The sequence below is a fragment of the Antechinus flavipes genome, chromosome 2, assembly GCF_016432865.1.
Source record: "Antechinus flavipes isolate AdamAnt ecotype Samford, QLD, Australia chromosome 2, AdamAnt_v2, whole genome shotgun sequence".
Classification (NCBI taxonomy): Eukaryota; Metazoa; Chordata; class Mammalia; order Dasyuromorphia; family Dasyuridae; genus Antechinus; species Antechinus flavipes.
This window is the reverse complement of record NC_067399.1, coordinates 358783585-358804222: the sequence shown is the minus strand read 5'-3', so window position 1 is coordinate 358804222 and position 20638 is coordinate 358783585. Positions and strand designations below refer to the sequence as shown.

The 20638-nt window shown below is 34.1% G+C and overlaps 1 protein-coding gene across 1 annotated transcript in view; it reads right to left on the bottom strand.

The window, feature by feature from the left end:
* The window catches only part of TRPC7 (transient receptor potential cation channel subfamily C member 7), a 283142-nt gene that overhangs the window by 59556 nt on the left and 202948 nt on the right, over window positions 1-20638 (bottom strand). Inside the window, exon 7 of the mRNA XM_051973682.1 lies at window positions 18267-18531. Coding sequence (XP_051829642.1) covers window positions 18267-18531 — 265 coding nt within the window. The remainder of the gene's footprint in view (window positions 1-18266; window positions 18532-20638) is intronic.

The following is a 20638-nucleotide window of genomic DNA, read 5'->3' as shown; positions in this document are numbered from 1 at the left end:
GGAAGAAGTAAATATCCTAAACACTCCTATCTCAGAAAAAGAAATAGAACAAACTATTAATCAACTCCCTAAGAAAAAAACCCCAGGACCAGATGGATTTACATCTGAATTCTATCAAACATTTAAAGATCAATTAACTCCAATGCTAAATAAACTATTTGAAGAAGTAGGGATTGAAGGAGTCCTACCAAACTCCTTTTATGACACAGATATGGTACTGATACTTAAACCAGGTAGGCTGAAAACAGAGAAAGAAAATTATAGACCAATCTCCCTAATGAATATTGATGCTAAAATCTTAAATAAAATATTAGCAAAAAGATTACAGAAAATCATCCCCAGGATAATACACTATGACCAAGTAGGATTTATACCAGGAATGCAGGGCTGGTTCAATATTAGGAAAACTATTAACATAATTGACTATATCAACAACCAACCAAACAAAAACCATATGATCATCTCAATAGATGCAGAAAAAGCATTTGATAAAATCCAACAGCCATTCCTAATAAAAACACTTGAGAGCATAGGAATAAAAGGACTTTTCCTTAAAATAGTTAGGGGCATATATTTAAAACCTTCAGTAAGCATCATATGCAATGGGGAAAAACTAGAACCTTTCCCAGTAAGATCTGGAGTGAAACAAGGCTGCCCACTATCACCATTATTATTCAATATTGTATTAGAAACACTAGCCTCTGCAATAAGAGTCGAGAAAGAGATTAAAGGAATTAGAGTAGGCAATGAGGAAACCAAACTATCACTCTTTGCAGATGATATGATGGTATACCTAGAAAACCCCAGAGATTCTACTAAAAAGCTATTAGAAATAATTCATAATTTTAGCAAAGTAGCAGGATACAAAATAAATCCCCATAAATCCTCAGCATTCTTATACACCACCAACAAAATCCAAGAGCAAGAGATACAAAGAGAAATTCCATTCAAAATAACTGTTGATAGCATAAAATATTTGGGAATCTACCTACCAAAGGAAAGTCAGGAATTATATGAGCAAAATTACAAAAAAGTTTTCACACAAATAAAGGCAGACTTGAATAATTGGAAAAATATTAAGTGCTCTTGGATAGGCCGAGCGAATATAATAAAGATGACAATACTCCCTAAACTAATCTATTTATTTAGTGCTATACCAATCAGACTTCCAAGAAAATATTTTAATGATTTAGAAAAAATAACAACAAAATTCATATGGAACAATAAAAAGTCGAGAATCTCAAGGGAATTAATGAAAAAAAAAATCAAATGAAGGTGGCCTAGCTGTACCTGATCTAAAATTATATTATAAAGCAGCAGTCACCAAAACCATTTGGTATTGGCTTAGAAATAGATTAGTTGATCAGTGGAAAAGGTTAGGTTCACAAGACAGAATAGTCAACTATAGCAATCTAGTGTTTGACAGACCCAAAGATTCTAAATTTTGGGATAAGATTTCATTATTTGATAAAAACTGCTGGGATAACTGGAAATTAGTATGGCAGAAATTAGGCAAGGACCCACACTTAACACCACATACCAAGATAAGATCAAAATGGGTCCATGACCTAGGCATAAAGAACGAGATTATAAATAAATTAGAGGAACATAGGATAGTTTATCTCTCAGACTTGTGGAGGAGAAAGAAATTTGTGACCAAAGATGAACTAGAGACCATTACCGATCACAAAATAGAAAATTTTGATTATATCAAATTAAAAAGCCTTTGTACAAACAGAACGAATGCAAACAAGATTAGTAGGGAAGCAACAAACTGGGAAAACATCTTTACAATTAAAGGTTCTGATAAAGGCCTCATTTCCAAAATATATAGAGAACTGACTCAAATTTATAAAAAAATCAAGCCATTCTCCAATTGATAAATGGTCAAAGGATATGAACAGACAATTTTCAGATGAAGAAATTGAAACTATTACCACTCACATGAAAGAGTGTTCCAAATCACTATTGATCAGAGAAATGCAAATTAAGACAACTCTGAGATATCACTACACACCTGTCAGATTGGCTAAGATGACAGGAAAAAATAATGATGAATGTTGGAGGGGATGCGGGAAAACGGGGACACTGATGCATTGTTGGTGGAGTTGTGAACGAATCCAGCCATTCTGGAGAGCAATCTGGAATTATACCCAAAAAGTTATCAAATTGTGCATACCCTTTGATCCAGCAGTGTTTCTATTGGGCTTATACCCCAAAGAGATACTAAAAAAGGGAAAGGGACCTGTATGTGCCAAAATGTTTGTAGCAGCCCTGTTTGTAGTGGCTAGAAACTGGAAAATGAATGGATGCCCATCAATTGGAGAATGGCTGGGTAAATTGTGGTATATGAATGTTATGGAATATTATTGTTCTGTAAGGAATGACCAGCAGGATGAGTACAGAGAGGCTTGGAGAGACCTACACGGACTGATGCTAAGTGAGATGAGCAGAACCAGGAGATCATTATACACTTCGACAACGATATTGTATGAGGATGTATTCTGATGGAAGTGGATTTCTCTGACAAAGAGACTTAACTGAGTTTCATTGGATAAATGATGGACAGAAACAGCTACACCCAAAGAAGGAACACTGGGAAATGAATGTGAACTATTTGATTTTTGATTTTCTTCCTGAGTTATTTTTACCTTCTGAATCCAATTCTCCCTGTGCAGCGGGAGAACTGTTCGGTTTTGCAAATATGTATTGTATCTAGGATATACTGCAACATATTTAACATATATAGGACTGCTTGCCATCTTGGGGGGGAGGGAGGGAGGGAGGGGAAAAAACGAAACATAAGTGATTGCAAGGGATAATGCTGTGTAAAAATTATCCTGGCATGGATTCTGTCAATACAAAGTTATTATTAAATAAAATTAAATTTTCAAAAAAAAAAAAAAAAGAATAACATTAGTGCTTTCTCCTTCTGCCTTGTCTATTTCTCTTCCTTGGGAGAGAGTGAGATTTTGTTCTAAAGCTTATCCCTGGTCGTTAAAGTTACATTTAAAATGTAAGCTCAGTTAGTTTGAATTTGCTAGCTAAGGAAAATCTGATCAATTATGGCTGCTTTTGATTTTTGCATTTCGTTATTTGTGAAAAGGTATTTGCAAAGAAACAAAACAAAAACAAGAGAAGTTTTAGTAAGATATAAACACGAATTAAAAGGGATTAGGAGCAGGTACTTTCTAAATAGTTGGGAGCCTATTTTGACTGGGAGCTCCTGAGCTCTCAGACAGAATCTTATGAATCATTTTATTTTATAAACTTCCCAAAAGAAAAGATTAAGCTATACAAATTGTGACTTCTTTTTTAACCTTTTAGTTAAAATTATGAGCTTAAAAAAGAAGTCTGCTGGTAGTTAAAACAACTGTATTGAGTCATACAACATCATTCCAATGTTTTCCTCCATTTATGCTCAGAGGGAATCTCTTTGGAGAAAAGTCAAAAGCAATAATTAGAGTATAGGTCAAACCTAGTGGGAGGGAAGTATTCAGAGAAAACTGACTTCTAGGAAGATAGAAGATCATGCCTCTTTTATTGTAGTAGTTAAGCAGGTATAATTTTCCATTTTATACAAATGATTCTGAGTCACTCAGCTATATCTGAAAAGAGAATATTAGATATTCAATATGCTCCATTATAAGAAAAGTAAATTTGATGTAAGCACTCTTAAGAAAAAAGACATATGTTAAAAATATTTATAATATTACATTGGTATTGTTATTATATAATATTTAGAGTTGGAAAGGAACCCTTAGAAAAGCATGTACAAAATGGTAGAATAGAAGGAAATAATAAAATCCATCTTTATTCCACTAACAAACAATCTAATTATCAAATAACTCATCTTTCCAGAGAAGTGTAAATATAATCCTAAGAGATACTTTAAGAGATGAAGATGAAAGATTTTGGATAAGGAAACAAACTCTATAGCACCAAGGGCAAAAAGGCTCTCAGAAGCCTGTCTATGCTATTAGAGAATATAAAAAAGGAGATGAGGAGAGACCTCACTGATTATGGAAGAGAGGTGCTCTCTTACAATCTGTTCACTTATCTTAGGTTGATAAGTATCTTAGGTTGCAATTCCCTGTTAGTCTCTGCAGTCTGAAGGTTATCCTCTTTGATGGAGAACATTAGAAGCACAATGGAAATGATATACTTGCATTTTTTTCCCTGTGTTCTCTTATCACCATTCCTTCTACCAGAGCAATAATTGGCTATATCCTAGTCTTGTTCTTTTTCTTCAGGCAACAGAGTTAAAGAAATCTTTCTATGTGTTCACATGGTTGACCTTATGATTAATTGAAAGTCTTGTCTGAATTCTGGCCTTTCAGACATTATTTTACCAGAGCCATGCTATTCTTTTGAATTGTAATTTAGTGATCTAAGTTAGTTACAGCTAAAATAGTGATGTTAAAAAAAAAATTACAAAAATTCTCCTCTGCCTTCCTCTCAAGGAAAAGGCCTCCTCTATTAGAAGTATTTCCCCCAGAAGAGGTCAATTTCAGATTTAATTGTGGATTTGAGAAAAACCTTCTTTTCTTTTCTCATCCAAAGTGAAAGACTTAACTAACAATAATCACAGGGAAGGAGAATTTTTGTCCATGATATTGGAAAGGACATGGGTTAAAAATCTAGGTCAACAAAAGAGGGAATCTAGTTTAAAGAAAGATTATCTAGGCAAAGGAATTGTCCTTAACTTGTTTTTTTTTTCCACCCTGTGGAGGGATCTAGAAATCAATTTATGAAGTCTTAGCAACAAAATTAATAAACAAACCACAAAATAAGGACTTTATGATACCCGGAATGATCAAAATATAAACCAAGGAGAAGAGAATAACTAAAAACACCTACAAGCAACAACTTAAAAAAATAAGAAAAATTAGAATTGAAGAAATGATCCAAAAGTTTAAAAGATATATTCTAGATTAAATGTGAACTATAAAGAAAAAACTGGAAAAAGAATCACCAAGTACTTCTCTTAACAAAAAAATAAGGGAAAAAAATGAATTGGAAATACCAATAGAAAAGAACACATTAAAACTCCAATATTATTAAACAGCAAATTAGAAATTCCAATAATTAAAGGAAGGATTAATAAAATTGAAAACAAGTTGAAAACAAATAAAATTGAAAACAAAAAGATTGTTCACTTAATAAATAAAATTAGAAGCTGTTTTTCTGGGGGGAAAACACTTATAAAATGGATAAATAATTAGATCACTTCATTAAAAAAGAAGAAAACCAAATTACCAGTATCACAAAAGATAATCTATAACAGATGAATAAGAAATACAAGGAACTATTAAAAACTTTCTTACCCAACCCAATAACTTAAATAGAAAAGAAAAAAAATTACAAAAATATAAAATACCCAGAAACAAGAAATAGAGAATTTAAACAATGTACTTTAGAAGAGGGAGCTGAACAAGCCATTCATGAACTTCCAAAAAAAATTTCCAGGACCAGATGGATTAACAAGAAAATCTTTTCAAACATTCAAAAAGCAATAAATTCATATTCACACATAAAGCACATGCTGTTTGAAAACCCCCGAAGGGACTTCCGGTTAAGATGGCCGAGAGGAGGCACACAACTGTGTAAGCGCCGCACTTTCTCTCACTATCCATTTCATTACAAGCCTCTGAATTAATGCTTGACTGAAAAAAAAACCCACAAATAGTTACCAAGAGAAGCCATCCTTGAGATTCGCCAGGAAAGGTCTGTCTTTACTGGAGGGCTGGGATGGTTTTAGATCGGGCGCAGGCTGAGGGCAGCGGCAGTGAGAGCATGGGAGCAGACGGGAGAGGAGGTGGGGAGTGATCGCAGCCGTCTCTGTGGGGAGAGCTTTGCTACAGGATTAGATACTTTGCTCCGGCAGCAAGTCAGCAGCCCAGCAGAGAAGCTAAAAACACCGGGGCTGAAGAATACAACCCCAAACAGCTGGAGTCTCTCGGGACCTGGCCGCCCCCCCCCTTCCCCCCCCATAGTGACTCAGCACGCTCTGGGATCTCAGAGCACAGGCGCACACAGTCCTGCTAGTGCCTCACTGCTGCCCCCTGCAGTCTGTAGAGGAAGCTCGATAACATACCCAGCCCCTCCCCCAAAGAAAGACTCCAGTTTTTTCTGTTTTTCTTTGGTAGTTTGTCTCTGACTATTAGACAGAATGAGCAAGAAACTGAAAAGGACTTTAACCCTTGACAGCTTCTATACAGATAGAGAGCAGATTCTAAATCCTGAGGAGACTAAAAACAGACAGTCCCCAGGTGAATCCCCAAAGGAGGAGATCATCTGTTCCTCAGCACAGATGAACCTCATAGAAGTGATTAAAAAGGCTCTCACAAGGGAGCTAGAAGAAAAATGGGGAAAGCAGAGTGAGGCTTGGCAAAAGGAGAGGGAAGCTTGGGAAAAGGAGAGGGAGGCTTGGCAAAAGAGCCTGGAGAAGTCAGTTAAAGAAAAAGTGGATAAAGAAGTAAAATCCTTGAAAAATAGGATTGGTGAACTGGAAAACAAAATTGGCGAAATGGAAAAAAAATCCACAGAACAAAAGAACTCAATGGGACAATTAGAAAAAGATTTTTAAAAAGTGAGTGAAGAAAATACTTCACTGAAAATCAGAATTGAACAAGTGGAATTGAATGACTCGAGGAGACAAGAAGAATCAGTCAAGCAAATCCAAAAAAATCAAACAATGGAAAAGAATGTGAAATACCTTCTGGGGAAGACAGATCCAGGAGAGACAATCTGAGAATCATTGGACTTCCAGAAAACCCCCGAAGAAGAGATTCTACCAAGTTTCTCCTATGTCTTGTATATAAACCAGGGAGAGTTACAACAGAAAAAGAAAACTGTAGACTAAATATATGCAAAAATGTTAAATAAATAATTAGCAAAAGGACAAAAACAACCATTATAAGGATTAAATACAGTGACTAGGTTGGATTTACATTAGGAATGCAAGATTGGCTTAATGTTAGGAAAAATATAAACTTAGTTATAGTAATATCAAGATGAATAAAAATATGTCAATGATGGAAAAAAAGCCATTTTTAAATATCATTACCATTAATTTTTGTTAAAAACACTAAAAAAAAGGAATAAAATGGTCCTTAGCTTAAAATGATAACTACTATATATATCTGAAACCAAGAATTACCCTTATATATAAAACAGAGATAAACTAGAATCCTTTCCAATAAATTCAGGGAGTGAAAACTGACATTATTAGAAATGCTGACATTAGCTATAAGACAAGATAAAAGCAATGGAAGGAATGAGCATACATAAAGATGAAGCAAAATGATCACTTTTTATATATGATATGATGCTATATTTAACAAATCCTAAAGAATCAATTAAAATTAATTGAAATAACAACTTCAGTAAACTTGAAGAATAAAAATAAATCCACAGAAATCATCAACTTCTATATAATGCGAATAAAACCCAGCAGAAGAGACAGAAAAAAAATAATACATAGTCAATATAATAAAGGTATTACAAAAATTAATTTATTGATTCAATACCATACCAAACTATCAAAGGATTATTATATGGAACTAAAAAAATAATAATGGAAATAATATAAAGGCAGAAAAGGTCTGAGAAGGAATAATAAGCAATAAGAAAGTGATAGTAATAAAAGGAGCCTAACCGTTCAAGATCTCATCTATATCTCAGAGTAGCAAAACCCAAAATAATTTGGTACTGGTTAAAAAAGGGAGATTTGTCAGCAGACCAAATTAGGTTATGTAACACTCGTATATGCAAATAACTCTACTACTCAAGTATTTAGCAAGCACAAATAACCTATCTATAAACTCTTGCTATTTCACAAAAAATACTTGGAAAAATGGACAACAATATGAAAAAAATTTAACTTAGATAAACATATCACACCCTATATCAATATATAATATGATCTAAATACAAAAAGTCTTATTAGATACAATTATGGAAACAAAGAAAAACTATCAGAACTATGTAAAGAAGAAAAATTTATGAAGAAAACAAAAGGTAAAAGATAAAATGTATAATTTTGATCACAAAAATTTTAAAAGTTTTTGCACAAATTCAATAAAACCTAAGATAAAAAATTAAATGGGGGAAAATCTTTGCAGCAATTTTTTTGTAAAGATATCATTTCTTATATTTAGAAGAATTGCACATGTTTAAATATTGGATTACTTGCTATCTAGGAGAGGAAAATGAGAGAAAGGAGGGATAAAACTTTGGAGCACAAGTTTTTGCAAGGATGAGTATCAAAAACTATCTTTGCATGTATCTTAAAAATAAAAAGCTATTGTTAAAATTTTTAAAAAGAAACAAGAAATATAATTCTTCTGACAAAAAAGATATATGTGAGGAAATGATTCAAATTTGAAATAATAAGCTCAATTGATAAATGATCCAAGGATATAAACAGATTGAATGGGGAAACTTTCCCTCACAACAATCAGACTATCTAAAGCTATATGAAAAAGAAAATTGTTCCAATTTACTATTAATTGGAGGAGTTCAAATTTAAAGCATTTCTGAGATCCCATTTCACACACATCAGATTGTTAAAGATGATTAAAAAAAGTAAAGGATAGTTGTTGGAGGAGCTATGGGAGAATAGACACATTGATACAATGAGGATCTGAGATACAAGAGTTTCAGATAAAAACATTCCAGAAACAATATGAAATTAAACACAAAAAAAATTACTCCTTCTAGGCCTATACCCAAAAGATATCAAAGAAATAAATAAAGGTACTATGTATGCAAAAATATTTATAGCCTCTCTTTTTGCAATGACATTTTGAGGAATGACTGAATAAGTTGTATAATACGAATATGATGGAATAGTATTGTGTTGGAAGAAATGAGGAAATAATTTTTTAAGTTAAAGTCTTGAACAGCTCTCAGTTTGACTGAACACACACACACACCCAATTAATGAGATAATTTGTTTTGCTTGACTATGTGTATTTATTACCAGAAGTTTGATTTTCTTTTCTTTTTTATTCAGTGAGATAGGAGGAAGGAGGGGAAGAAAAACTCTGTTAATTTTAAAATCAAACAATTAATGGAGGGGTCATACAGATATGTATTTTCAAATGAGGTCACTGTATTGTTTGTTTAGCTTAATTGTTTTACTTTATACAAGAGACCTCTCACTGATTTGGGTATAATCTGAAATGTTTTCAATGTAAAAACAAAATGTCAATAAAACTTTAAAGAAAAAAAAATAAATATTAAAGTCTAACCTCTATTTTATACATGAAAGCCCATGGTAGGTACTTTCCAGGGCTTGAAGGTAAGGTACAAGGAAAGGAATGTGTCACCACTGAGATAATTTAAGAACGAAGAATAAAAATTCTGTAATAATTTCCAGGGGTGATTCATACCATCCTTAGCAATGTGAGAAAATAATTGTCAATTTAGCTCCAGCTGGAGGTGTTTGAAATCTCTTCCTAGAAAACAGGATTCAAACAAGCTATTCTACTCACCTATATAGAAGGAATCTTGTGAGACAAAGGTAGCATGTTAATCTAAATTGTTACGTTTGTGTATGTCTCAGTGGAGGGATGTGTGTATTTGTAAAATACCATTAGACAAAGATAAAGCCAAAATAGTTTCAATCAAAGGAGAAAAATAGAGAAACCACACTATAAGCCAATCATATTAATCAATCTTGTTTTAGACTATTTAAAATAACTAGACAGTATGAGGTTGGAATATTGCTGTGGTATAAGAAGTGATGAGTTGTTAGAATTGTTAGAAAGACTTGGATTTAGGAAGGAAAAATATATTTTCAGGAAAACCAAGGACAACCAAGTATAGTATGTTTTTATATATACACATGGCTATTTATGCATGTGTATGTATGCATATGCATAAAAATATACATATATAAATACACACACACACATATATATACACATTATATATGTATAAATATATCCATATTTAATTGTAGCCTTCTTGGGGAGGAAGGAAGGAATCAAGGGAGAACAAAAGAATAAAATAAAAAGTGCCCAATAGAGAACAAAATTAAACTTACAAGAAAGCAAAGAAAAATTGCTGAACACAATGTGTAGTATTTACTATATAGGCATTCTTGAAATAGAAATTTATTGCTGTATAGTTTGAATCCTCTCTTATGTTCTCCTGTGCACATGACAATGTTTTTTTTTTCTTTTGCATTTAAATTTTAAATAAATAAATTTTAAAAATGAAAAAAATACATTTCTCTATTTTATATATAACAATATTGGAAAATATGTTGGGAAATATGAACTCAAAATGTGACTTATTTATGATAATTAATATGTCCTTGCAATACTGGCATTCACATCAATGCAATTCTATTCAATTAGCTAAATGCTAGTTATAGACCTATGCTATGATGGGTGCTGAGGATATTAAAGTAGACAGCACACAATCCACTTTCAAGTAACTTACAACACAATTATGAGGTGGGAGGGAGACCGGAAATATAAAGGAGAGGAAGGAATGCAGGGAAATAGCAAATAGACTAGAAAAACAGTAGTTTCTTATAAAACAGCTTCTCTGTCAGTTTTTATTCCTCCCAATAGTTTCCTCATCTGTAAAATGGAGTGCATTGAATTAAATAGCCCTTCAGAACTCTTCCAGCTGTAATATTCAATGAGCCTACATTCACAAATAGCTATGATATAGACTTCAAGATAGGTATAATGGAGAGGTTCAGAAAAAGTAATTTGAGAAATCTGAGAAAGGAGAGAGCTTTCACCTGTGGGTATATAGTATCACAGAAAATTCTGTGTAAAAGTTGCACCTTAAAAAAAGTGGGAAATTAGGACAGATGGAGAGAGGAGTGTAATGAGGGAAAAAGAAGTCTGTTTTAGACAGAGGCAATGACCTAAACAAAAACATAGAATAGAGAGGGGAGAAAAAGGATGGAATAATAATAACAGCCAATATTTATAGAGCACTTATTCTGTGTCAGACTTTATGCTAAACATTTTACAATTTTTTTTCATTTTATTCTCATAGCAATCCTGAGAAGGAGGTGCTCTTATTATTCCCATTTTACAGATAAGGAAACTGAGGGGAACAGAGGTTTAAATGACTTACTTAGGGTCATAGATAATAAGTTTCTAAAGTAAGATTTGATCTGAGGGCTGTCTCGACTCCAGGCTTAGAATTCTATCCACTGTGCCACTTAAAAATGGATACATTATAGACTATACTAGACTGTAGAATATATATAGATTATATCACATATATTCTATAATATCGATTAGCCTATACAGTATATAGAGACTAGCCCATTATAGATTAGAAAGCATATGTATGTTTGCAGATTGAGGAGACAGTAAGACAAAAATACAAGTATCATTTCCACATTATAGGCATTAGAGACATGGCATCCTGTGACCTGGAAAATCCACTTAAAAATTTTTGGCTCTCCCTTCATATCAGAGAAGTATGAATGATTATGATATTAAGAGAAAAATATGTTGCTATTATATAATTTTGAGTTTTTAAACTATTTTCTGTGTCATCTGTGGTTTCCACAAAACTCTTCCCAAATTCCCATTTACTTTCTTGTGCCAACCTATGATAAATCAAAACCATGATGGAAAGTCATGATGTGGAAGGAATAATTGTGATCTTTACTTTCTGGCAGCTCATATTTGAAAAGGAGAGATAATACACAATTATTATACAAATAGATCAGAGGGAATCTTGGAGAGTAAGCACTAATAGTTTGAGGACCTGAGGAAGGTGGCTATAAAAGGGGGGATTGATTGAGTCTTGAAGGAAGTTGGGAATTTTAAAAGTGGAGATGTGTGATCAGAGTATTCTAAGCATGGAGCCAGCCAATGAAAAGGTATGGAACCAGGAACTGAGTGGAGATGAACAAATAGACTAATGTGACTGAAACCCAGAATTTACAGAGAGAAATAACATATAAGAAAACTGAAAAATTAGAAAATTTTGGATTGTGAAAGACCATAAATTCCAATAGTTGGTCTTGGAGGTAAAGGGAAGCTGCTAAAGTTTCTTGAGTGTATATGTGTGAATATAATCAGACCTGTGCTTTAGGAAAATCATCTTGGTTTTTTTTTTTTTTAATAATTTTTTATTGATAGAACTCATGCCAGGGTAATTTTTTACAACATTATCCCTTGCATTCACTTCTGTTCCGATTTTTCCCCTCGCTCCCTCCACCCCGTCCCCCAGATGGCAAGCAATCCTTTACATGTTGAATAGGTTACAGTATATCCTGGATACAATGTACGTCTGCAGAACCGAACAGTTTTCTTGTTGCACAGGGAGAATTGAATTCAGAAGGTATAAATAATCCAGGAAGAAAAACAAAAATACAAACAGTTTATATTCATCTCCCAGTGTTCTTTCTTTGGGTGTAGCTGCTTCTGCCCATCTTTGATCAATTGAAACTGAATTAGCTCTCTTTATCGAAGAGATCCACCTCCATCAGAATACATCCTCAAACAGTATCATTGTTGAGGTATATAATGATTTCCTGGTTCTGCTCATCTCACTTAGCATCAGTTCATGTAAGTCTCGCCAGTTCTCTCTGTATTCATCCTGCTGGTCATTCCTTACAGAACAATAATATTCCATAACATTCATATACCACAGTTTACTCAACCATTCTCCAATTGATGGGCATCCATTCATTTTCCAGCTTCTAGCCACTACAAACAGGGCTGCCACAAACATTTTGGCACATACAGGTCCCTTTCCCTTCTTTAGTATCTCTTTGTAGTAACACTGCTGGACCAAAGGGTATGCACAGTTTGATAACTTTTTGAGCATAGTTCCAAGTTGCTCTCTTGAATGGTTGGATGTGTTCACAATTCCACCAATAATGTATCAGTGTCCCTGTTTTCCCACATCCCCTCCAACATTCATCATTATTTTTTTCCTGTCATTTTAGGCAATCTGACAGTTGTATAGTGGTATCTCAGAGTTGTCTTAATTTGCATTTCTCTGATTAATAATGATTTTCATATGGCTATAAGTAGTTTTAATTTCTTCATCTGAGAATTGTCTGTTCATATCCTTTGACCATTTATCAATTGGAGAATGGTTTGATTTCTTATAAATTAGAGTCAATTTCTTATAAATTAGAATCAATTCTCTATATATTTTGGAAATGAGGCCTTTATCAGAACCTTTGATTGTAAAAATGTTTTCCCAGTTTGTTTCCCTTCTAATCTTGTCTGCATTTGTTTTGTTTGTACAAAAACTGGAAAATCATCTTGTTAATTGAGGGATGAATTGTATGGAGGAGAGCCTTAAGGCAAGGAGAATCACAAGAATATTCAAGAGTATTGCAATAGTTTATGTGAGAAGTGATGAAGAGAAGGCTTCTAGGGGAGCAGCTGTGGGTATATTGAAGGGGACATATATGAAGGATATTGAGAAGATAAAAATAATAAGATTTGAACATGTGAGGTGAGAGAATGTGACTTTTTTCTTGATGAGAATGAGAGAATGAAGTGAAAGGATTCAGAATTTGGTGACTAGGAGGATGATGGTGACCTCATAGAAGAAAAGGGGAAAGATAATTAGTATAATAATGAAATAATGAAAGTTAATCAGATGTAAGCAGATTGTACTCCTCTCAAATATTTCCCCTCTTTACTCCTCAGCTTCTATCTATTGATGTCTTCCTTGATAACTACAGATATACCTAAATTTCCCTCATGCTAAAAAAAGCATAATCAAACTTTACTTGATCCTATCACCTATCACCTATAATACTATTTCTCTTCTCTTTTTTAGCCAAATTCCCAACGTTACACCAGTAGTAAGCATCAAAGCCTGGATTTGAATGTCAGCCCTTTTGTTACATTTTTATGGTATCAAAACAAATGCTACTGGGAGGCCACATTCCAGCTTATGACAGCCACCCTCATGTCCTCTTCTTAAAATATTCCACACAAACAAAAGAGCCACTAAAAGTTAGCCCATTCTTCTAGGAATTATAACTAGCCATGATTGGTCCTTCCTCCTGAGAGGACATTTTTCACATGTAAAGTTGCCATTCTTTCCAAATGCACCAATGTAGGATAAGTAAACTTTAGAGACTTTTAAATATATCAGTCAGAAAGAAGCCAAATAAAAATGCATACTAGGATTTGAACTATTCTTTAATGATATTGTTATACTTAGGGATTCATTGGCTACCCTAACTGCTCTTGTCTATGTGAAAACTCTTATCTACTGGAGGAGTTCAAGAATTGCAAGATTGCTTTACTTTTTGTAATTTCTTTTTAACCTTTCTGGGCCTGAGTTTCCTAATCTTTATGATGAGGGAATAGGAGTTCTAGATAAAGTGAGGGAAGGAGAAGAGTCTTATAGTGGAGAGGAAAGAAAGGTTTAATAATTGATAGATAAGAAGAAGAGGAGTTAGTCTTGTTATGCTTGGCTTTAGAGGACAGAACTAGAAGCAAAAAAAATCAATACACAAGCAAGTTATTTACTATGTCTAAAGCACTTTGCTAAGTGTTAGTGATATAGAGATAAAAGTAAAATAGTCCCTGGCATTAAGGAACTAAGAATTCACTAGGAGAAACTCTAACTATCTATCTATCTATCTAATCACAGTAGCTAGATGGGACAATGAATAGAGCATGAAGCCTGTAGTCAGGAAAACTCATCTACCTAAATTCAAATCCAGCCTCAGATACTTACTAGCTGTGTGACCCTAGACAAATCATTTAATCCTATTTGCCTCTGTTCTTTATCAATAAAATGAGCTGGAGCAGGAAAATGGCAAATTACCCCAAAATCTTTGCCAAGAAAACCCTAAATAGAGTCACAAAAAGTCAGACATAAATAAAATAACTGAACAAAAACAACAACAAACACATATGAAAGTTGGAGAGTTCAGTTTCTTCCCAGTATAAGGAAATTCCCAAAACTCTCTCAGAGTGGAATGGACTACATTAGGAGGTTATACATTCTCTATTTTTGGAAGTATTTAAGCAAAGGCTTAATGACTTCTTGGGTATGTTGTAATGGAGGTTTCCTTCAGGTCCAGCTTGAATTAGACAGCCTATAAATTTTCTTTCAACTCTGATTTTGTGATGTGTGAGGATGCCACAAATTGCCATATTTCAGAAGTATAGTAGCAAATTCTTGAAGATAGGGACTAAATTTGGGAGCAGAAAAGAAGGATCTGATCAAGATAGAGCTTGTCTGGTGATTGTAAATGTGAATGGAGAGGGATAGAAGAATTAATGAAAAATAACACTAATATTGTTCTGGAGCTGGCTTGTACTGACTTGTGAAGGCCAATACATAAATTTTCAGTGTGAGTGTTTATGGAAATCAGCAAATATTACTACTACGGCTTGGTTTATTATTATTATTAATTGTCTAGACTTAAGAAAGTGACGTCACTAAAGCAGATTAAACTTAAAAATATCTAGAGTGGAAAAAAAAGTTTGAGAGCTGATTGTTAAATATTTACTAGCACACCTCTGAATAACACCAAATTTTTAAACATGGTAGACTAGGAATAGCAGTGCAATAGAAAAAAATAGTGGAGTCATACAAAAAATAGGCTCTGAGGCAACCCTAATTGTGAACTCAACTTTGTACATATTGAATTTGAGAGGCAAGTGGGGTATCTACCCTACTCCTTCTTTATTTAAATCCCTTGATTTTACACTGCTAGTGCCGTTATCTTTCTCTTTTCTGGGCATTTCACTGTGTTGACCAGTGATGCTGCAGTATGACAATTTGCCAGGAAGTGCCACCATCTATCATATATAGGCAACTACCAACTTAACAAATTTCCTGCTTAAAAACATCTAGCTTCTACTACCCCTAACCCTTTGGACTTCTCTTTGGCAAGTCTCTTTGGCAATAGGAGGTGTGTGTGTGTGTGTGTGTGTGTGTGTGTGTGTGTGTGTGTGTATGTGTATGTGTATGTGTGTGTACCCAAAACAAGACATAAAAATCAGATATAATTTAGGGGAGTCTCAGATTCCCATGCAGAAATTGATGACTCCTATAGCCCTAAATTTCTTTCTTCTAAACTGCCTGAGATTTTATGTCTCACTTTGTTACATTGATTTGTGTTATTATTTATATATTAATCTGGCTTAAAATATCCCCATTTGAAAAATATTAACATCTCAGATTATATTTAGGCTAATATAATCTCATACCTTAATATTAATTTATCCAAGCAATTTTCTTTTCTAGTAACATCCATTTGAGGTCAGGAACATTAGAAGGAGAATGTTTTTGAAGGAGATAGGAAGAGAAAGTAGATAATTTTGGACCATATAGAAATTGTGAGAGGAAGAGGGAGAACAAATTTAGATGATCTTTATAGTGTCTCTGTACTGTAAGAAACCAATAAAAGGACCTTAAATATATACTTCTGAGCACAAGAGTACATGGAGGTGAGAGAGATGGCCCAGTGGAAAGAGTCTCAAGTCAGGAAAATCTGGACTCAAATACCCTGACATTGTATGAACATGATCAAATTACAACCTCAGTCTCCTAAAAAATAGGGATTAGATGCTGTGCTGTTGTGAGGCTCAAATGAGATAAAGCATTTGGAGTGATTTGCAAAGATAATAGATTTAAGCCTGGAAAATACTTCAGAGACATTAAATTCAGTATCTTTATTTTAAAGATAAAGAAATTGAAGCCCAGGGAAGCAGATATGCCCAAGATCATGTTGTTAGTAAGCAGAAGAACCAGAATTTGGATTTAGATCCTATGACTCCAAACCTATTGCTAAGCTATACTGTATTATGCTGCCTCTCAATATGAATGTCAATTATTATTATTATTATTATATGATTTTACATTTTGTACAGAGACATTTCTATTCCCAAAATAGTGGACGGAAACTCTCTTCCTCCTCTTCCTCTGCCTTTTCTCTTTCTTCTAAATCTCTTGTGATACATCTTCAGGACCTAGAACTCTCTCTTAATATTTTTGTTCCCAACATGTACTTCTGTCCTCTTTTTCTTGATAATTTTTCAACCCATAAATTCCCTATTCTTACATTTCCATGTCTTCCAACCATTACTTCTAAAATCTCCGATAGATGAGCTTTTCCCTATCCTTTTGATTCAAGTGTTGTCTTTTGTTTTTTAAGTGACAGAGTTTTTTTCTTTTTATCTGTCCTATAAATTGCATCTTTAAACAGTAGCAACAAAAGCAGCCCTGAGACTCCATGCTTCCTTTGGATTAATATTGGTATCAGAAAGTACAAGTCTTTAGCTCTCCAGCAAAGGCTAGAAAGTCATTGTTTCACCTCCAGTTTTGGAGGCTTTTGCAGGTAGGAATGATCTGCTAACAGAGCTTCTCTTATTCCTATCCTTCCTCCGCCCCCCTCCCCATTAAGGGTTGGTCTTCTGGCTGGCTGCTTTTAAGAGAGAGCAGCAGCTGTAGAATAAATGAGAGAGAGTGAGTTGGGGAACCTGGGATATCTTAGCCATCTGGGCTCTTTCCATTACATAATAAATCAATTTATGCCCACTCTGGTTTTGAGAGAGAAAATATAAACAGGTAGCTTCCATTGTCTAGCTAGCTAGTAGTCTGCTTCACCTTTCCTGAATTAACTGACTTAATCCAGCTGAACCCACTATCATCTAAAGCCTAGCTTCTTATACTATGATTTGTGACCCCATATGGGATCTTGTTACCAAAAGCAAGGGTTTTTATGATTTATTATAAAATGATTTGTCATATTATGATATTTTATGATTTATGATTTTTAAATGACATTATCAGTAAATGTTTGATTTGTATACCTATTTTATACCTATATCCCCAGGGTCACGTAAAAATTTCTCAGGCAAAAAGAAGTTGCAATTGAAAAAAGCCTAAGACACCCTCATCTAAAGTAAGGGTGATCAGCTTGCCTTGAGGAATCTGGACCTGTAAAGGTTCAGAGCTGTTCCCCCACGCCTTAATATTAGAAGATCATATCTTTTCATTAGAAGTTAGGACTGTACTATTGTGGGCAAAACAATGGAGTTGAGGAAATTAGAAGTGTATGCTTTGGCCAGCTTACCTCTTGAAGGCTTTCTTTGTGATTACTTGCCTTTACAAACACTTTTTATTCCAGTCTAATGAGACTATTGTATTCCCTGTATATAACATTCCATTTTCCTTAGTATACCCTGCCTTACCAAGGAAACTGGTCTTTACGTTATTGTCGTATAGGACAACCCATTGAAGACATGGACCTTTTAAGGTTAAATTTTCTTCTGAATACTCACGTTGTGAATGCTGGGTTATATTTTGCACCAAGGTAGTAGGAATACAAGTTGAACATTCCAATCATGAAGGCAACAAACACCATGATGAAAATGACCATGAATTTGAAGATATCCTTCACTGTTCTTCCCAATGAAATCTGCAGGGGCCCAAAACTCTCGTTGGCTGGAAGAATGTAAGCAATGCGGGAGAAGCTCAGTACCACGGCTATGGCATATAGTCCTTCTGATATGATCTGAGGATCAGAGGGCCGCCATTTGCTCCTGGCTAAAAGAAAATTGTGGAGGTTACCCATTAGGGAAGAGAAAGGGCTTAGTAGGAAATAGAACAGGGTAACTGAATATTCATAGCCACAATGTTCAAGAAGCACAGAGGTTTGATACTCAATCTTGAATAGTCTAGATAGATAGTGGACAGGATGTTTCAATGGGTGAGGGCAAGAAGGGAAAGTCACTTAATGGAGAAATCACTTTGGGCCTTTTCACTCAACTATTAGTTGATGAGGTTGGATTTCATGAGCTTTAAAGTTTCTTCTGTCCTAAATCTATAATCTTTTAAATATTTTCTCATTAACATTATTTAAGACAAAGGGAAGATGTAGAATATATTCTGATACGTTTCCTTAAGATAATGGGCAATGGTCAGCAAGAAAAACAGAACTATGGTTATAATACACCTGAGGAGAGTGACTTTGACCAGGATAATCCCTAATTGCTGATAATGTGCTGGAGTTAAAAGTGTCCTAGGAAGTATCTAATACTGGGGAGTCTTTGATTAGGGGTCCACTACATCCAAATTGTAAGGAGGAATGTTTCATTTTAGGATTATCACACCTAAAATTTTTAAAATGGCAAACCATATTTCACTGTTAAAATGTAGCTAAGTGACACAGTAGATAAAGTTCTAGGTTTGTAGTCAGGAAGCCCAGGGTTCAAATTTAGTTTCAGATACTTCTGAGCTTTGTCAATGGGCAAGCTATTTCTCTTGTCCTCAGTTTCTCCAGCTGTAAAATGGGGACAATAATAACATCAATCTCTTAGGGATAAAATAAGATAATATTTGCAAATCACTTAGCACATTATCTGGAATATGGTAGGTACTCTATAAATGCTATTTACTATTATTGTTATTATTATTAAATTTAGTCTGTTTAGTATCATGTCAATGATACAGTTCTTGTATGGTGGGAAAAATACTGGATTTAGAGACAAGATTTGAGTTCAAGGCTTTACTTTTCACTAGATCTGTATTTTTTTTTTTTTGGAGAAATCAGCAAGCTTTAATTTCTTCTTTTGTACAATGAGATGCCATATATAAAGTAATTTGTTCTTGTAAAGAATATTATTATCATTCTTCTGTGTTTTGCTGAAGAATAGAACTTATTAAGGGGTAAACAATCTCTTAAAAACTGTGTGAGAGCAATGCTCCTAGCAATATTTGGATTGTCACAGGAAGAGGGGGATGAATTGAAATCTTAGTTCTGCCAATTACTAGCTGTGTAAGGCAAGAGACTGAATTTCTCTGGACCTCAAACCTCATTTATAAAATGAGAATGAGGGATGATGACCTCAAAGTTCTATTATACTCTAAATCTGTGATAGAAAAATGTAAGACATTTATTAAGTATCTACTTTGTGGAAGATGCTGGGCTAGTCACTGAAGAAAAAAAACAAAAAATATAAAAGAATACAACATGGACCTTGCTCTGAAGGAATTTACAATTTAATAGAATCAGTAAGTCTAGATTCAAGTCCCATTTCTGATGCTTATGAGCTGTGTGACCATGAACAAAGGATTTTAAACTACCTGAACCTCATATCTGTAATATGGAGATAATAATTCCAGCACTAGCTATTTTACAAGTTGTTGTAGTGCTTTGAATGCCCTATATATGTGAGTTATTATAGTCATTATTATTATAGTGGCCTCCAAGCTGCTTTCTAGTGAGCAAATACTGATGTGGGACCATATTGTGCTTAAAGGAATCTAGAGTTTAACTAAAAGGGTCCTTGCAAACCATCTAGTGCAAAGTCTAACAGTAGCAAATATCTGTAGGCTACATATTGATTCAGAAAATCCTAAATTAACATCATCAATATTATATTGTATTTTAAAATTAATTTTTCAATTACATTTTCATCTGGTTTGGACTTCACTTAGGCATTTTGCAGTCAGGCTGGTAGGCTGCCAGTTTGATACCTCTGAGTCTACTCTAACCCTCTTATTTTTCAGAAGAGGAAATTCAGAAGAATTAAAGGACTTAGTTGGGATCATACACCTACCTGGTAGCAGAGTTAGTACTTGCTGGCTCTTTGTATTTTATTGATGAACTTATTGGGCCAAGCTTCTTCAGTATTCCTATTTCTCATGTGGC